Source organism: Oreochromis niloticus, linkage group LG10 (genome assembly GCF_001858045.2).
Source record: "Oreochromis niloticus isolate F11D_XX linkage group LG10, O_niloticus_UMD_NMBU, whole genome shotgun sequence".
Classification (NCBI taxonomy): domain Eukaryota; kingdom Metazoa; phylum Chordata; class Actinopteri; order Cichliformes; family Cichlidae; genus Oreochromis; species Oreochromis niloticus.
The window spans coordinates 27,742,198-27,759,946 of record NC_031975.2 but is presented as its reverse complement, the minus strand read 5'-3'; the positions used below and the strand labels follow the sequence as shown (position 1 = coordinate 27,759,946).

At 40.3% G+C, this 17,749-nt stretch overlaps 1 protein-coding gene and 1 long non-coding RNA gene across 4 annotated transcripts in view; one reads left to right on the top strand and one right to left on the bottom strand.

The window, feature by feature from the left end:
* Positions 1-17,749, top strand: part of clip2 (CAP-GLY domain containing linker protein 2) — a 50,958-nt gene that overhangs the window by 16,863 nt on the left and 16,346 nt on the right. Inside the window, exons 4-9 of one of the 3 annotated variants that reach the window (XM_005458242.4) lie at positions 4,943-5,067; positions 7,349-7,562; positions 10,255-10,452; positions 11,946-12,049; positions 12,925-12,985; positions 14,282-14,386. In XM_005458242.4, the coding sequence (XP_005458299.1) occupies positions 4,943-5,067; positions 7,349-7,562; positions 10,255-10,452; positions 11,946-12,049; positions 12,925-12,985; positions 14,282-14,386 (807 nt within the window). Of the gene's footprint in view, positions 1-4,942; positions 5,068-7,348; positions 7,563-10,254; positions 10,453-11,945; positions 12,050-12,924; positions 12,986-14,281; positions 14,387-16,496; positions 16,548-17,749 lie in introns of all 3 variants that reach the window. The other 2 variants (XM_013276470.3, XM_005458243.4) reach the window with 2 other exon arrangements.
* LOC109203875 (uncharacterized) lies at positions 5,559-6,367 on the bottom strand. Its single transcript, XR_003221971.1, has 2 exons — positions 6,302-6,367; positions 5,559-6,161 (listed from the first exon to the last, which is right to left on the bottom strand). It is a non-coding gene; the product is annotated as an uncharacterized LOC109203875 (long non-coding RNA).

Genomic DNA, 17,749 nt, shown 5'->3' with positions numbered 1-17,749 from the left:
AGGGTAAAGAGTTTAAACCATCATTCAAAACAGAAAAAAAATCATTCAGCATTAGCTCCACCAATTGTTTCACTGCTGTCATTAGCCTATATTCCAGGGTTGGTCATAGACTGTAAATAAAAGATGGATGTTGGCACTGTGGATCTACACACTGCTTTTGAATCAGGTGTTCTGAAGCCTTCATGTTAGTACTTTGGCCTTCGCCATGTTGTTTTTTTGGATCTAGAAGTGACCACATTTTTGCCATATGGTTAGTGCTAGAATATCAGGAAAGGTTAGCAAGCTTGGTTAGCTAGCTAAATTCATAAACTGTGTACACACACACACACACACACACACACACACACACACACACACACATATGCTAATTAAGTCACAACCTAATAAAATACTGTTGGCCTTATAAAGGCTCTGAACTGACAAACACAGGTTCGAGGTCCAGTTCAGTGAATTGAATTAGAGGCCTAGCAGACAGTTGCAGACTACAGCTTGATACACCTCGTGTGCAGGCTAATGATAGGTTAATAAGTAGTGCATTAGCCATGAAATGAATAATCTAAAATTAGGACTTTAAGTCCTGGAGCCAGCAGACGTAGATGAGAGGTTTTCTATAAAGTACAGCACTTATAATCCTCTCTGCAAGCTTGTATCCAGAGAAAAAAGAGATAAAAGGCGTAATATCTAAAAAGGTTTTTGTATGATATAAAGTTTATGTTTTTACATGTTTTTACAAAAAACTGCTGTTCCTGCATGGCCTTTTGAGACCCTGATACAGGATAGAAATCATCCAGTAACCAGCTTGTATGATGATCTAGATGTAAGGCTAAAAACACTGGATGGCTGTCCATTGCACTCTGCTCGCTAATGATCAGGAACTCTAGCTATCATGCATTAAATGCTTCATTTACCAGCTGGCTGTCCTTTAAAATGTTTAACAGACTCATACAGGAAGTGAAACATGTTGTATGGACAGCTAGGCTATGTATTTCTTCTTTATGTGGATGCTGGGGTGACTCAGCGTTGATGCACAAAGTGATATAACGAGAAAGTGTGCATATATATCTTCAGGATACCATCACAACTGTTATTTCGTGGCATTCTGTTGATAATTCTCATAAATGTTATAATACTTAAAACTAGCAAATCTGACAGTGCACTTTTGCACTCTCTGAGTTATTTTCATGTTGAAAAGGTCTGCAGGTGTGCTCTAGGTGTGAATATATGTATGCTAATCGGAATGCGCAGGTGCTCGGTTGTTATTGTTGCAGCAAATTTGCAGCTAAGGGTGGACGATACAGCCTCGAAATTATATCTTGATATTTCAAGGAAATTTGCAAACTTAGAGTTACTGTCACTGATGACAGATTACCTGAGTCAAAGTGTGAATGTTTGGCTACAAGGTGTTGGCTGCAGTATGCAATAGCAGTGACACAGAACTATACACAGTGTATTGACTCACCAGGACTTGAAGGTGAGAACAAGAGCAGCCTAGGTAGTGTTTTCCCTGCAACTTTTGAGTAAAAGTATAACTTTTAAGTATAGCTGTGTAATGATCATGTTCACGTATGGCTTCTTCTTTGTATGATAGACAGCCAGCGATAGACGGTGAATTCTGGAAGCATTCCGGAGTCCATGCACTGATTTCCGAGACATAATCACTCCTGGTTTTAATGTAGCGCTGCCTGCAGGGCCCAAAGATCACAGACATCCAGTACTGATGCTCAGCTTTGACGCTTTTGCACTCAGGGATTTCTCTAGATTCTCTGAATCATTGATGAAAAATATTTGTTTAATTGTTGCAGTTTCTTTCCAAAACTGGTGAAACTCTGCCTCTCTAAGATGCTGTTTTTATACCCAGTCATGTTACTGACCTGCTGCCAATTCACGTAATTAGTTTACTTTTCCACTCTTTTGTTGCTGCAGTCTTAACTTAAAGCTTGTTGCTGCCATCAAATTAAAAATGAACTTTTTCTTAAATTGGCACATTTTTTCAGCTCATAAATGAATCTCGGGATAGAACTGTTTTGGCCTTTGCTAACCCTGATGCTAATTTCTGCTCCCGAAGTTTTATAAACCTGCTGCGGTCAAGTGTACGTTTATTGTAACATTTATTATGTTTTAACAAGTTGTTCCTGCGGCTGCTTGGGGTTTGGGGTAAATGGATTTTTTTCGTGTCACGTCTTGATGTGGTATAAAAAAAGTAAGAATAACTCGATGTTGGGATTCAGTCGTGTAGAACGGTTTTATCTCGAATACCTTGGAGTGAAGCTTTCAGATGACTTTGAAAATAAGAGGAGCCAAGATTGGGGCTTATGCTGACTGGCTGCTTTAGCCCTGCTGGCATTTTAACACAGAGTCACTGAGACATCACGCACCCCAGCAGACAGCAAACCATCTCGGTTTAATAACTTGTGACACCACAGTGTTTCTTGGCACAGCTTCCTCTTTGGCCTCAGTGGTTTAAGAGAAGGACAGAGTCAGCTCAGGAGTGGAATATTAATTTGACAAGAGAGGAGTGACTCACCACGCCTTATTTGAGTCTGTCCTTGTCTTCTGTTTCATGCTGAATCCAGCCATGTGTAAAAATATTTTATAAGAGACTCTGATGGACTCCAAAGCAACAATTACGGTTCTTAAATTGTAGATAAATACAGAAGCATCTGTTGCTCTAAGCATTTTTCCACCTGTTCAGTGTACTGGGAATGGGAGTATTGTAATCGAATAATAGGTAAATAGATACAGATGGAGATTCAGGTAAATGAAATTAACACAAAGGAGATGAATAAAATGTAACCATGTTGCTTTTGTCATCTCTGACTGTAGCGTGCTTTCTCTTTAAAGGCTGGTCCTCCTCTTAAATGCTGAGTATCTGTACACGTCTGTGATGGTGTTTGTCATAAATGTGGTCAGCATGTGTGAAGGACAGTCCTCAGCCATCAGTTAGATCATCTTCCTCACAGGAAACCTACTTTTTTTCTGACTGGAAAATACAGAATTGAGAGAAGTGAGTGAAGCAGAGTTCACATGTATTGAGTTAGCCTAGTCAAATATCTCATTTCTAGAGTAAGTTCAAACAGCTGATTAGCCGAATGATTGAAAGTGAATAAATAACAAGGTTAGGTGCTGATGGAAGCAGGAAGGAAACGATTCTGTTTTGACTTCTATAATTACCAACTGGATTCCTGGAGGATTTTTGTGTTGAGTGTTGTCTTTGAGCGTGTTTAATATATTTATAATGACAGGACAGTGAAACTTCTATGCAAACAAAAGCCTAAATCCAGAAACAACTGCAACAGACACATCATGTTACAGATAGATCAGATTCTGGCTTACAGATGTAGGTCCAGTACTGGTGTGTGCTGGCAAATAATGACCCAAAAAAAGTAGGTTGAGGTAGTGGAGTATCACAGCTGTGCAGATAGAAATACTTTGTGTACTTTTCTTCTGTTATAACTTTGTTTTGGGTTATTTATGTGCCTTTGTTTCTACAGCAGACATTTTCGCTTATTAGGAAGAATACACACGTCCCCCAAAAGCATACCACTATATTCAAGTGTCCAGGTAAGACAGTTTGACAGGGAGCTTAATTTTATTGTGTGCACCTGTACATTAGAGAAATAGAGACCCTGCTTATGCCTACACCCACAGATTTACTGTCTCGACCGCAGGAAGGAACATCTTGAACAGAAAATGCTAAAATTACACCGTCATGGCCTTAACTGCTGACATTTCTCATTAGAAGAGCATCCTGTGTTTGTGATGTGGATCCTGACCAGCAGAGGAGTTCAAGGCCATTGTTAGAAAAGAGATATTTGAGAGAAAAAAGTACACCTCGACCGGTCTGTTTACAAGCTTTTAAAGTTAAACCAGAGCACAAAATTCAAGAAACAGGGCACTGCTTTCATCTTCACATCTAAAACGTCTTTACACACAAATATAAACATTCACTTTCGCTCTGTTCATTGTATCAGCTCGATGGCTGTGAATGAAACTTGTAGCAAAATACTCAACAGCTGTGTGTCCCTCCAGTGGCGCGGGGTTTTCGCTGTTTTAGATGCTTGTTTGATGCGATAACATGTTTTTTGTTCGTTAAGTTGACGCTTTTCCTGAAACCTTCATTACTGTGTTTACTGGACACTTAACGATAAGCAATGTCTTAATGATTGCATGAACGTGTTTGGTGGATCTTTGCAGACGTCTGAGGTGACTTTGTAAAATTCATGTTAGCAACCAGTGCATCGTTTTGCTTTGCCTTCATGCATTTGTTGTCCTGCAGTTTATGGTGTGTTTTCAGGCAGTTGAGTAAAATAGTTACGTTGCACTGTTGCATATGCTGTAAATCCAAAGTGTTCCCACCTTTTTCATATATGACTTATTTACTGATTGATTGATTTGTGACTGTGAAAGGTGTACCATGAAGCTAGTTCAATGGAGTCGGGCTTTCTTTGCATTAGCTGGCTTGACAAAACCTAAACCCCCAGTCAGAGATAACGGGTATCTCAATGATTGTTCCAGGATCTCTGCTTACTGTGACTCTTCTTCTCTCCTTCTAGGTGTCCTCTTTCCATAAGTGTAACTTAATGAAAGTCTGCATGTGCTGCGTTTAGGGGAAGTATGTAAATTGTAGTACCGGTTACTCACGCCACATATTAGAATTTAAAATGAAAGCTCCATTACAGTAAAGTCTGAAAAAAGTAAAGGATCCATATATTTCCTGACTCAACTGCATCTTAAATAAGTTAATAGAAAGGAGAGCGCATCAGTAGCAACGGTCTCTATCTTACAGAAGCAAAAGGGATTATGGGAACTGATGTGTGAAATTGCATAGAGTCAGATTTGATAATGATGTTAAAGACAGTGTAAAACTCAACAATTTGACACTTTTTATTGAATTGTTTGTATTTAAGCGTAACTGATTTCTTCCCTTTGTTGTTGTCGTCAGGTTGGAGGCTCGAAGATGGGAGTCATACGCTATATGGGGGAGACAGACTTCGCCAAGGGCGAATGGTGTGGGGTCGAGCTGGATGAGCCTCTGGGGAAGAATGATGGTGCAGTAGCTGGTACAAGGTATATACAAACACTATGCATGCCTCAAGCTCCCCAAATTCCTGCTCTCTTCTTACCCTAAAAGGAAATCAAGGGGAGGGATGTGGATCCGTCTGCTCAGCCGTCTCATCTGTTTTTCAACGAAACAGTTTGAGCTTCTCGCTCAGAGCTGCTCTGGACTGTTTTTTATCCTTCATATTTACTCTTTCAGACTCTTGCTTAGTCCACATAGCACACATCATTCCTCTTTCAATCATGGGAAATGATTCAAAACATTTGAAATGTAGTTCCAGGCATTTTGAAGTGCTGGTGGAATTTTAGAGCCAAGCAACAAGAATGGAAAACTCACATTTTTTTAATGATACTCAGGATCCAGTAGCACACATTCTGGATCTATGCTAGATTTTTCTGAATAGGTTATTAGTTTGTTGAGTTATAAATATTATACAATGATACTTTTATACCCAATATCAAATATAGACGGACAGTGAGGCAATAAAACCAAAACTACATGTTCCATTAAACTTTAGTTAGAGGGGAAAATAACAAAACAGCATGAAATAAAAACACAACAAAGGCGTGTTTGTCTTGTTGCTTATTTCTGTCAGAATTTTATAATTTTTGGACCATAAGATTAGACTGTGACCAATATTTGAGAGTCTATAAAGTTTTGTTTGTGAGTGTTGAGCAGTGACAGACTGTGAGGAAATGGGGGCGTCCTGAACACTGCTGGTGAATCCGGGTGGTGTCTGTAGAGAGGGAGAGCTTACAGGTGAGGTTTTTTTTACAGGTCTGACTTGAGAATGCAGGAGAAAAGAGATTGGGTCAGGGTACCGGTGGGCGGGCGGGTGAGTCGCAGGCTGGTCCCTGAATCCACTGGGAGCCTGGTTGTGAGCTCCTGACTCCTCAGGGATACACTTTTCAAGGACGAGGTAAAAGGCTTCAGGCAGACAAGTTACCACCATTGTGGATGCAATGAACTGGCAGAGAATAACGTAGTCACAGCAGGTCCATAAATGCAGTCACAATGGATTCACAAAAGGCGTGGAAGTTCAAACCCAGGAAGACCAGCTCCACTCAAGGGAACGACACAGGCCAGCAGGGCAGCTCTCCGTCTGAAAGAACAAAAAACCTAAAGCCTTATAAATTCTTAGTTAGAGATACTTTAAGAAAGGTTAGAAAAGTCTTTGCATTCCTGTAACTTAATGTTCTTTTCCTTGTTAGTTAATGAGCAGGTAAATGAAAATATACTCACTGTCCTCTATATATGACAAAGAAATCCAACAGATACTTTGCAGCTGTCACCATGTCGGCTTTTGGAATCTAGAAGAAGTTATTAGCTTAGCTCGAATTCTAGCTAGTTTTGTTAGCAAACTGCAGTTACTGGCTAGTTAGCGTAAAAACAGTAACAGAGACAAAATACTAGGATTTAAATAACCAGACCCGTTTGTTATCTTTCAGTACAATTAATCATGAAACAGGTCATATTATCTATAATTTGAACAGATAATCTCATAAAAATACCATAAACATATTTTAGATTGACTAAAGTTAGCGGAGGCCTAGCTCACAGCTAGTTGGCGCCACTTCAAATGTTTTTTTTTTTAACTTAACACACTAAAGAAATGCAAAGGGGTAATTATATAAAAATTCCCTCTTTGTCTAATATTAAAATGATGATGATCTGATAATCTGAAACATGTAAGCGTGACAAATATGCAAGCCACTAGGAAATCAGGAAGGGGGCAAACACTTTTTCACACCACAGTACTTGTCATGTAGGGGAATTAGCTATAGAGAAAAAACTGCTTCTGGTACCTGGCTATAAGTGTGTTTATTTCTGCTATAGATGCAGACCTTAAAACACGGGAGGCCATGTTAACATGAGTCACTTTTGGATTGAGCCTCAAGTGGCCGCTTCAGGAACTGCAGTGTTTGTCACTCATGCGTCTTCATTTTTCACCCTGGGAGGTTGTTACGATGTACTGTATGATGCAGCTGGCTTCCCGACTCTTTATTTTATTATTTTATTTCTGTTTTTATTCACAAACCAATTAAATGATGTTGCAGGAGCTGTAAGACAAATTTCCAATATATCAAATATTAATATATATTCAAATATCGTTACTATTTATCAAAAATTCCCTTCTCTACATTGAGAAATGTAAATGCATGTGCCTAATAAACTTATTTATATTCAAAAACTGAAAACCTATTGCAGATACATAACTGTAAAGCTGCTCTGTGACTTCTAAATAATATCCTCAACCGCTTGCATCTTCCCCTTCTTCTCTTCCTGCAGATACTTTCAGTGTCTCCCTAAGTTTGGCTTGTTTGCTCCGGTCCACAAAGTGATCCGCATCGGCTTCCCCTCCACCAGCCCGGCGAAGGCTAAGAAGAGCAAGCGGGTGGCAATGGGAGTTTCCTCTCTGGCCCACAGCCCCAGCAGTTCCTCCATCAGTTCAGTCAGCTCGGTGGCCTCCTCTGTAGGCGGACGTCCGAGCCGTGCTGGACTGGTAAGACGACTGCAGCACGCCTCAAATCCGCCCTTAGAGGGGGTGGATTTGAGGGCGGGTGATACAGTGTGTGACGCATTGTTTAAAATTTTGGGGAAATGCACTTATTTTCTTTCTCACAGTTAGATAAGATGGTCGACACCACTCTCATGTCTCTAAGCTTCCTTTGAGGTCTCAGCCAGTCCTGATCTCTTGTCTTTTATAGTTTAAAGTGGACCTAATCGGCTGATTTTCAGCTTCATGTTTATTTTGAGATTCAAGTAGCTTTATCTTATTTACAGTAAAAGAAATTACTTTTATTCATTTTTTTTATCTTAAACTGGCTGTTTTAGGTTCTCTGTTTTTAGGGAAACTTGTCTAGAAAGCCCCTTCCTTCTCACTGCCCCCTTCTTGCCTGTCACCTGCCTCTGCCATCACCAGAAAATAAGATTCCTCGATAAAAAGACCAGGTTTATTTATTAAGGTGAAAATTCAGATTTAAAAACTTGCAGAGCTGAAAAATTATCATATTTTGCATGTGTGTGGGGCTGTCGCTTCCTGAAATGACCATATAAGGAAATCCCTGCCAGCCGACATCAGCCAGAGCCAAGAGTAGAAAAAATGGTGAAAACCTTATGTTGAGGATTTATATTTATATACTCATGCTGTTTGAAACATGTTTAATTCACGTATGTTTAACAGTTTGGAAATATTGTAACAGTATATATGGATATAGTTATGTAAATCTCTAGATTGATTGATAGATAGATGAGAGAAAGCGTATTGCTAAAATGCCAGTCGGGGGCTGCTGTATTGACACTTACCCTAATCAATGCATGCTTCAGTGAATGATCCCATTTGTCGATTTTTGGCTATAATTCGGCTTACACTGCTGACTCAAATAACTGTCCTCATTGAGGCAACAAAATGAAATAGCCTTAACTATTGCACAGTAGCTAATACAAACCACAAGTTTGTATTGCAGGTCCACTTTAAGCAAAACAAAACTTGTAGCAAGTGAGTTTAGAGGAGGTGGGCAAATGTTTTGTTACCTTTGGACAGATCCAGGCTAATTACATATTCCTGAGCTGAGCTAAGCTAACTGACTGCTATCTATGGAGTAATCTTTACCATACAGACATGAGAGTGGCAGAAATCTTCTCATCTAAGTGTTAGCAGGCAAGCAAATGAGAATATTCCCTAAAATGATCCCTTTAAAAGTCAGTAAGTAAACATAACCACAGGGTTCATATGTATATGCATGTAAAACCCATAACCCTGTTAGGCTTGGCAAAGCATCTCACTTCTCAGCTGCAAAATATTTTTATCCAAATATTAAAAACATCCCTATATTTTGAACGTGTCATTGTCCAAAAACCTGCGGACCTAACTGCAAAAAACCCCCCAAAGAATTCACAGGAATGATTATTAAGATTAGGAAGATCTGTTTATTAGTTGCTCATAATTCTGTTTCAGCTGAAAGTCTTTAAATCTAATGAAATATCGTGGCCGCAGATTCAAACAGGAGGATGATGAAGTAGTTTATTGTACTGACACTCGCTGATCTGCCAGGCGGTTTATGTTTTCACTTCGCTGCTGACTCTAAATGTCTGACTGTGCAGCTGAAAGTGAAGTCAGACATCTTGTTTCATACACTGCGTCTTTAAGACTAATATCCTCAGCAACAGCTGGCAACTGACTGAAATGAATGGGACATCAGGGTATCTCGCATCGATTTTAGCATCTGGGTTTGGGCCAGGTCCTACACTACCCTTTACTTTCCTTAATTGTTGGCAGCACTCAATGGAACCTTTGTGAATGATCAGTCTGATGGCACAGCACAAAATTGTCTTTCCCAAAGATGCTTCATCCTGCACAGTTTTAATTTTCTTAAGTGGTTAGACAGCAGGCACCGTTTTTAATTTGGATGGTGAATTATGGGCACAAATTTGCACAAGGATCTCTGATTCACTGTGAACGTATGAAGCTTACTGTGAGTCTATGTGCTACATAATAGTGTTGCCAACACAAAAGCATGAATTTGTTACCTTACTGGTTGTCAAACACACAGGTATATGACATTAAATTGAGCCTGACTGACACCTTTTATATAAAATATCTACACATAAAAGCGCAGATATAATGTTTTATGTGCAGAATGCTTCAATCTAGCTTGTTGTTATTAAAGAAAGTTCCATAAATGCTGCTGAAATGAGATGAGGTATAGAGGGCTGGCAGAAATCCTGTCAAAGAGCATCCTCTAGTGGCCAAAGAGAATACTGCACCATTCACTGTGATTAAATGGTTGTTTTTGGTCTTCCTGTTGCAGATATTCCCAACCAGCCAGATATTTCCTCAGAGAAGAAGAACATGTATATTTTTTAAAGCCTTATGTAGCTAACAATTTAGAAAATAAGTTTAAAGTTTGCTGTTATTTTTTTTAATATGACTTATTATGAAAAGGTAAAGACCTGTCATGTCACAGACAGCTGATTTCCTGTGATCACAAAGCAGATGATGAAAACGATGAAAGTCTGATGTCAGAAGCATCGAGATGTTGGATTCTGTTGGATCTTAGAGGGATCTGTGCGGCTAACAGGATAAACGATGTTTCTTAATGCATCAAACCCAATCTGCATTTCCTTTCTGTTCACACTTTCATCCTCTTCTTAAAGTCTTATCGCCTTTGTCCCCCTCCTCCTCGCCTTTAAAGCTGACGGAGACATCATCGCGCTACGCACGGAAGATCTCGGGCACCACCGCGCTGCAGGAAGCCCTGAAGGAGAAGCAGCAGCACATCGAGCAGCTGTTGGCCGAGAGGGACTTGGAGCGGGCGGAGATGGCCAAGGCCACGAGCCACATCTGCGAGGTGGAGAAAGAGCTGAGCGGCCTCAAGGCTCAGCACATGCAGGTACGAGGAAGTAGGGAAAACTCAGCTCGACACTTACTTGGTCAGGCACAATGTCATGTCTTAGAAAACAGAGGCCCAAATACAGGACACTGGCAAATGTAATAGTAATAGTAATAGTAATGGTAAACAGTACTTTAATAACTTAAGGAAACATATGAAAAAAATCATAGAACAAGAAGTAGAAACACAAGGATAAATCCTCGTCTTATTTCACTTGTGCATCCTCAGTTTCTTTCCTCACCTCCTCTCCTCCTGCCTAACAAAGTGGACAAAGTGATTTAAGAGATTTAAATCAAATTTCAGGTGTGGTTCATGTTCGACGTGTGATCGCAGATGTTATATGAGCCAGTTTAGTGGTCATTATATTTAGGGCTAGCTTTAATTAAATTCACAGCCTAGCGCAGTGTGACAAGATACACAAACTCCTGCAGTTTCTAATTTAAATAACTGACAACTAAAAATGACATAAATGCTTTTAATCAGTTGATAAACACTTATTTGCAGAAACAAATATTTCTTCCTCTTTCGTATCCAGATGTATTCTAGGATTTTAGGCCTCCATCACGGCACACTGAGGTTTAGGGCTGATTGAGGGGTACAAGGAGCAGATCAGAAGATAAAGACAGGAAGTAAAACTGTGAGGCATGGATTTAAAAAATTAAGCAGAAATGTGAAAAAACTGCACAACACAAAGAAAACTAAAGAGACTATAACCATTTTAATACAAGGAATGTAGTTATATTCTAGGTGACCGTGGTTCAGGGGGTTGGGAAGCTCATCTTGTAACCGGAAGGTTGCCGGTTCAATCTCCAGCTCTGTCTGTCTTGGTCGTTGTGTCCTTGGGTAAGACACTTCACCTACTGCCTACTGGTGGTGGTCAGAGGGGCCGATGGCGCGATATGGCAGCCTCGCTTCTGTCAGTCTGCCCCAGGGCAGCTGTGGCTACAACTGTAGCTGCCTCCACCAGTGTGAATGTGAGAGTGAATGAATAGTGGAATTGTAAAGCGCTTTGAGGGTCTCGAAAAGCACTATATAAATGCAGTCCATTCATATATAGCTATTTTACAACTGGAGATAGAACAAAAACCTACAATAGTCTGTGTCAGAAGGGGCAGGTGGGGTGGTTATACTTGAATTTTACTTAAAATGTATTTATGTTAATGTTGCTGTCTGGCTGATTTCATGGGAAACAAAAGCATAGTTTGGGTTTTTTAAAAAATCACCATTTCACACACTTTTAAAGGCAGTCTCCCATTTACAGCCCGCTTCTCTGACCACAATTACGCACATAGTAATGGTCACAAAACCGACCCCTCATCATCTCGCTTCGCGCTGCCCACACAGTGAAAAACGATGCTAAAGGGGCTTTTACAACGTGACACCTGCGCGTCCTGACTGAGCGTCTGTATGTGACAACTTGAGACGGAGAACGGGTGGAAAAGGGAAACCCTTTGTCGTTGTGAAAAAATTAAATTTGTGTCTCCTGTTTGCAGTATGTGACAGAGAACGAGAATGCTCTCCAACAAGTCAAAGCCATGCTGGCCAGCACGCAGAAGGATAAACTGGAACTGGCCAATCAGCTCGAAGAAGAAAAAAGGTAATCGCTCACACATCATTCAATTCCATTCAGTTTTATTTATATAGCGCCAAATCACAACAACAGTCGCCCCAAGGCGCTTTATATTGTAAGGTAGAGCCTACAATAATACATACAGAGAAGACCAAACAATCATATGACTGCCTTTGAGCAAGCACTTTGGCGACAGTGGGAAGGAAAAACTCCCTTTTAACAGGAAGAAACCTCCGGCAGAACCAGGCTCAGGGAGGGGCACTCCAACCAGCACCTTAAAGAAACTAGCCTTAAGTGGAAGTGGATTACGAAACTCCACTGAGTTTTGTATCCAATATGGAGAAAGCTCCACACGCAGCCACACGCATCTAGTTTTAGTTTTTAAATTCAGTTTTTAAATATCTATTCTTAATTCCTTTGGATAGAGGCGACACTGTCCCAAAGCTTCCTGTTGTGTTTTTATCGTACTCCTTAATTAGTCGCCCTCACCAGCCCCAAGTGGGACTCCTCGTTGTCACGGAGACAGAAAGTTTAGGGTTTGGATCCATATCTGAAAGCTCAGGAAATGACTTCGCTTCCTGAGGTTACCAAGCAAAAACCGTTTCTGCTCCTAAAGTCAGATATTATGCATTCATGCATGTGACGTGCACAGAGGACAAAAAGCAGGTAAATGCAGGCTAATCTTAGCTTCCTTTTAAATATAAATAAAAACAAATTGCTTAGAATGTTTGAACTTTTCCCGGGAGACGTTTCATTGTCCGTCTCAACCAATATGACAGAAATTGTGACTTCTGCAAACTGCTGTGATTGCCTGCAGTGCCGGTCGCTCCCTGGACACTGTGTGAGGCTTGAATACTGCTCAGCTAATTGTCCCTTCTTTATTTCCCATAATGCTTTTACAGGAAAGTGGAGGACCTACAGTTCAGAGTAGAAGAGGAATCCATCACCAAAGGAGACCTGGAGGTATTTATCAGCATTAATAGCTGAATGAAAAAAGCGTATATGCTTCACAATGTGAATCACCGTAATATTACAGGTCCATGTTAGTCACAGGAGACTGTTTTCAACCCTGAAAGCTCTCTCAGCGTAACGCACATCCTGGACATCGGGACAGAAAGGAAGAGGAAAGGGAAGAAAAAAAGCATCTGGGTGCATAAAATAAACCTTGATGTGATAATGTGCAGAGTTCCTGAATTCCACATATGTGGCTTAAAGTAAGGAGAAGCTAAAACAGCTTGATTCAGGCAGAAAACAAACTTAGAGGCTGAACCAAGGTGCAGAATAAGAGAAATAAGAGAAATTTATGTGCAAAATGGTTTAATAGAGTTCAAGAATAAAAAATATGTAGTCGGATAATAATAATAATGATAATAATATTAATAATAATAACAGGCTCAAAAAGGTGAACATATTTGTTCACTTCAGGACTGAAAGTTTTATTCCAAACAATTTTATCTCTTAAAAAAAAATGCAGATCGCATTTCAAAAATTATGTGGGTCTTTGTTGTCACATTTAGAAAATACCATAATGTTTCCACAGTGAGTGGAAGCCATGTTTATTTGCCAGTCACCATTAATAGACTTAGACATGCTCAAAGTGCAATTAAGACGTTATCTCCTGTAACAGGGATAAGGAAACTGTGAATACTATTGTATCAATTGGTTAAAGGATGAGGAACCCACAGGGATAAGTTGTATTTTTCCCCACTCTTTTGATAAAGTACTTGTTTTTTAATATATTTGCCTTTCATTCTTTCAAAAGATTTGCTGACAACAATAGGATGAAATTTCAGCCTCAACTAAGAAATCAGATGTTTAACAGTCATAAACGTGACTCTTAATGCCGATCATGTTTATTTACAGTGTTAGACATAAAACAGTGTATATGAATGCAATCAGACCATGTGTTTTAATGCTTTTTCATGGTTTCCACAGTCTGCGCTGCTTAATGCACATCATGCATTAAGCAGCTCAGACTGACGTGTCTGTGAGCCATCTGCAGCTGCAACTCTTGTGTTCTCTGGTCATGTACCTGTGACCACAAAGTTGTTCTTAACTGCAAATTGCACTTTCTGTGAAAGTGAAACGTAACCTCAGATCTCCTCCTCAGCTTGTGCACCCTGCTGCCGTCTGCAGAGCTGCCCTTTCATCATCAGCTGTCAGCCGTTTTGATCACCTTCTTTGATCTGTATGGGTCTCTTTTTCCTTTCAGCCTCCCTTTTCTTTCTTCTTTGTATCTCTCTTTGTCTCTTCCCGTAGACTCAGACGAAATTGGAACATGCCCATATTCGTCAGCTTGAGCAGAGCCTGCTCCTCGAAAAGTCGAGAGCAGAGATGCTCCACAAAGAATTAGAGAAGCGGAGGGTAAAAAAACAAAAACACAAGCAAACCTTTGCCTGTGGCCACTGTCCCGTGCGCTTCTGCACCTGTTTGCTTCTCTGTTGATGATAACTCACATATCCCACCTGTGTCTGTGTCCAAATGTAGTTTAGAGATATGCAAAACATACTTACAGTCAGTACGTGTCAGCATACCGGCCCCATGTGAGTACACTACAGGTATTGTGGGGAGGAGGATAGGTCCCCACGCTAACAGGTACAGGTGTGAACTCCACAACAGTCACAGAATAGAATATGAGGATAACTTCACCAGAATAATTTGATATGAATCATAACTCTGTGGTTGAGACTTGTAATGAGTGTAGCGAGCTGATTGAAGTGTTGTAGTTTAATGGATTAGGCTGGTGTTCAGTCCAAATCCCATACAAAAGACCAAAACCAACAAGCAGAAGAGAGACAAACAGGCCCAAACTTTTGGTTCCACTGATGGCTTGAATCTTTTAAAAACAGGTAACATACTTATAGTTTGATTTTACAAAGATAGTTAAGTACTTTTATAATCTGGAAAAGAACTAGCTTTAGGGGTTAACATAAAAATTTATTTATAAAAATATAAAAAACCATGAAAAGCAGGGCCTCTTTGCAGTGACATGGTCCAAACCTTTCCCATTGCAGCCCACTTGTTGTCATGTGGGCATGCCGCCTTCTTTATGGCTTTAAGCACTTTAATTTTCAGTGGGATCTATTTAATAAGCGGTGAAATCCAGTAAAAACCTCTTTAAAAAGTCTGGTAAGTTTGACTTTTCTCCCTGTACTTACACTGTGCATACACAGTTTTGCTTCAGTGATGGCTCAGCGTGCTAACCTGATCAGTGAAACTGCACGTAATGATCGAGGGGGTCATTGCACCATCATATGGTGATAAATTGCAATGCAATAAATCACAATGGATTCCCTCCTTTTGCAACTGTAATGAGGTCTGTGTTGTACAAAGCTGTCATATTTTATTGAGTATGACTTCAAACTAGCACCTGAGACCTTAAACTCATCACAAAAGTGTTTACTGAGGTCAGAGGTCAAGTGAGAAGTAGAGACATTTTCCCCATAGACGTCTATACATCTGGGCTTCTTCTAACAACCAGATCATGCGCCCCCTGCTGGTCACTGGAAAGAATGGCTTCACTTTTCAGATGGTGTTTTCTGTAGTCTCTAGTTTGCATTCTCTTAACGTGACTAGTACATGCATGGAACATACCTGTTTTTTCAAGCCTTTTAATGTGAGTCAAACTGAAAAAAGCACAGTTTATGTCAGTCATGGTTGTTATATCAGCTCCCACCTCAACTCAAACCCAGGATAAATAAAGTCTGAGTAGATCTGGTTTTGGTCTTTTCATGGGATTTGTTTATAATCAATAATGTATCTATGGAATATTACCAGCTTTATTATATAGAAATAGATGGGAAAGTAGTGGGAATATGAAGTTTGTTATTTACTTAAAATGATAGTGCTCCTCACATTACACATGATCAGAATCATTAACCAGACTGGCTTTATCTGGGCCTTCCTCTGCTTCATTCCATCGCTTGTAATCAGAAAGCCGAGGCTCGCAGCTGCTTCAGCTTTTCTTGTGTCTAATGTTGCAGTTAGCTGCCATTAATTTTTATTTAAATGGTGATTTTTTTCCCCCCTTTAAACCAAAAGGCTGGCTTACAGATCTGTCGCCTGCTGCACTTTGAGATGTCGGGACGTATCACTCGAAACGGCACCCTTCCACTTAAGCTGTGGAGGATGAATCTCCCCAGGCGCCGCACCAATTTTTGAGCAGTTATGTAATTAGTAACACACGAGAAGTCGCTAAATTATTTACGGGATCCATTACGGACCCTTCGATAAATTTTTCAAGACAAATCATAGGCGGTGACGCCCATTTTAGTCGGCGCCACGAAGGACGTCCTTTACACCACTTTGACATGTGGCGCTGCGCTCCACGTAGACAGGCTCTTTAATAATAGACCGCGGTATCACAAATCAAACCGCGCAAGCTTGTGCTTTCAATTTTCAGCCATCAAAAGATAACAAAACACTTTGAAATGCTTGGATTCGTATATGCAGTAAGGTCTGCTTCTGCCAACAGGGAAGATGCACTCATGAAGCGGTGTCCTTGAGGTTGGGTAAGAGAACCAAGGTGAAAAAAAAGAAAAAAGATTTGATCTTGTTTTGGCTTTGATCCTCTCTTGAGCTATCTCAATTCCTGACTTCAAATCGACTTCAGATGCTGTTGAGGACATTAACCTTGCATAGACTCTTTTACTCCTCTGTGTGCGTGCGTGCGTGTGTGTCTGTGTGCGTGCAACGTCATCTGAATGCCACTCAGGCAGCGTCTCTGATGTGAATCAGCTAGTAACTCTGGTCTGGTCAGCTGGGATCTGGGTTGAAATTAACATCTGTGCACTGTGCAGCAGGTCCTCCATCTTAATCTCAGTTTGTTTTTTGGCTGTTTTTCTTTTTCATTCTGATTGGAAACAAATGTGTGGAGGATGTTTGCAGCTGTGCATATGTCACTGTTGAGGTTTGCTGTATTATATTTGCTTGGCTGCTTCTAGATGATCAGAATGGCTGCGCTCTCCTTTCATTTTCCACCTTTTTTTTGCACACTGAGCTGCACAAATGTTTGGACAGCGACACGTTGATCCTTTTGGCTCCTCGCTTTAATTATTTTGGATGGAAATGATACAATGGCTTTAGCGTTTAAGTGCAGGCTTTCCGCGTTATTATGAGGGCAGCGTAATAATTCTGATGGTTTATTTGGACTTTGATCCCGAGTGAAATGCAAACCCTGACCGGTGCCAGTGTTTTGATGGTGTTCCTCTAAAATTACGAGCGACTGCAGTTATGAACAGCCAGGGAAAAGGGGAAAAAAGGATAGCAAAATCCATCCGCCATCTGTAGAAGACTTAAAGCTCTCTTAGTCAATATTTTAATATAAACAACAGATTAAATGACCCTGCAAGTGGTTGCTTAACCCACACAGAATTATTACCCAGCTGTCTGTCCCCTATGCTCGGCATTTCAGTGCCTCCTTGGTCATTATTTTTGGTTTTTCGGCCTCAAGCAGAGCGAGGCAGCTATTATTAGAGAAGTAAGTTCTGATAAGTAGATGGGCGTGTCAGCTACTGATGGCAAACTGTGTTCAGCACTTTTAAAAAGCCCAGTCTTTCCTGACGGAGATGGTCGGAGACAAAAAAATGATTAAAAACCGAGCGACTATTGGCAGATTCATTAATAAGCAACGCTCGCTAATGCCCCAGCCTAATTTATTAAAGATATTTCACTTATATTAATTACACTAAATAAATATATTAACACAAAGTTCCCAACAGTATTTTC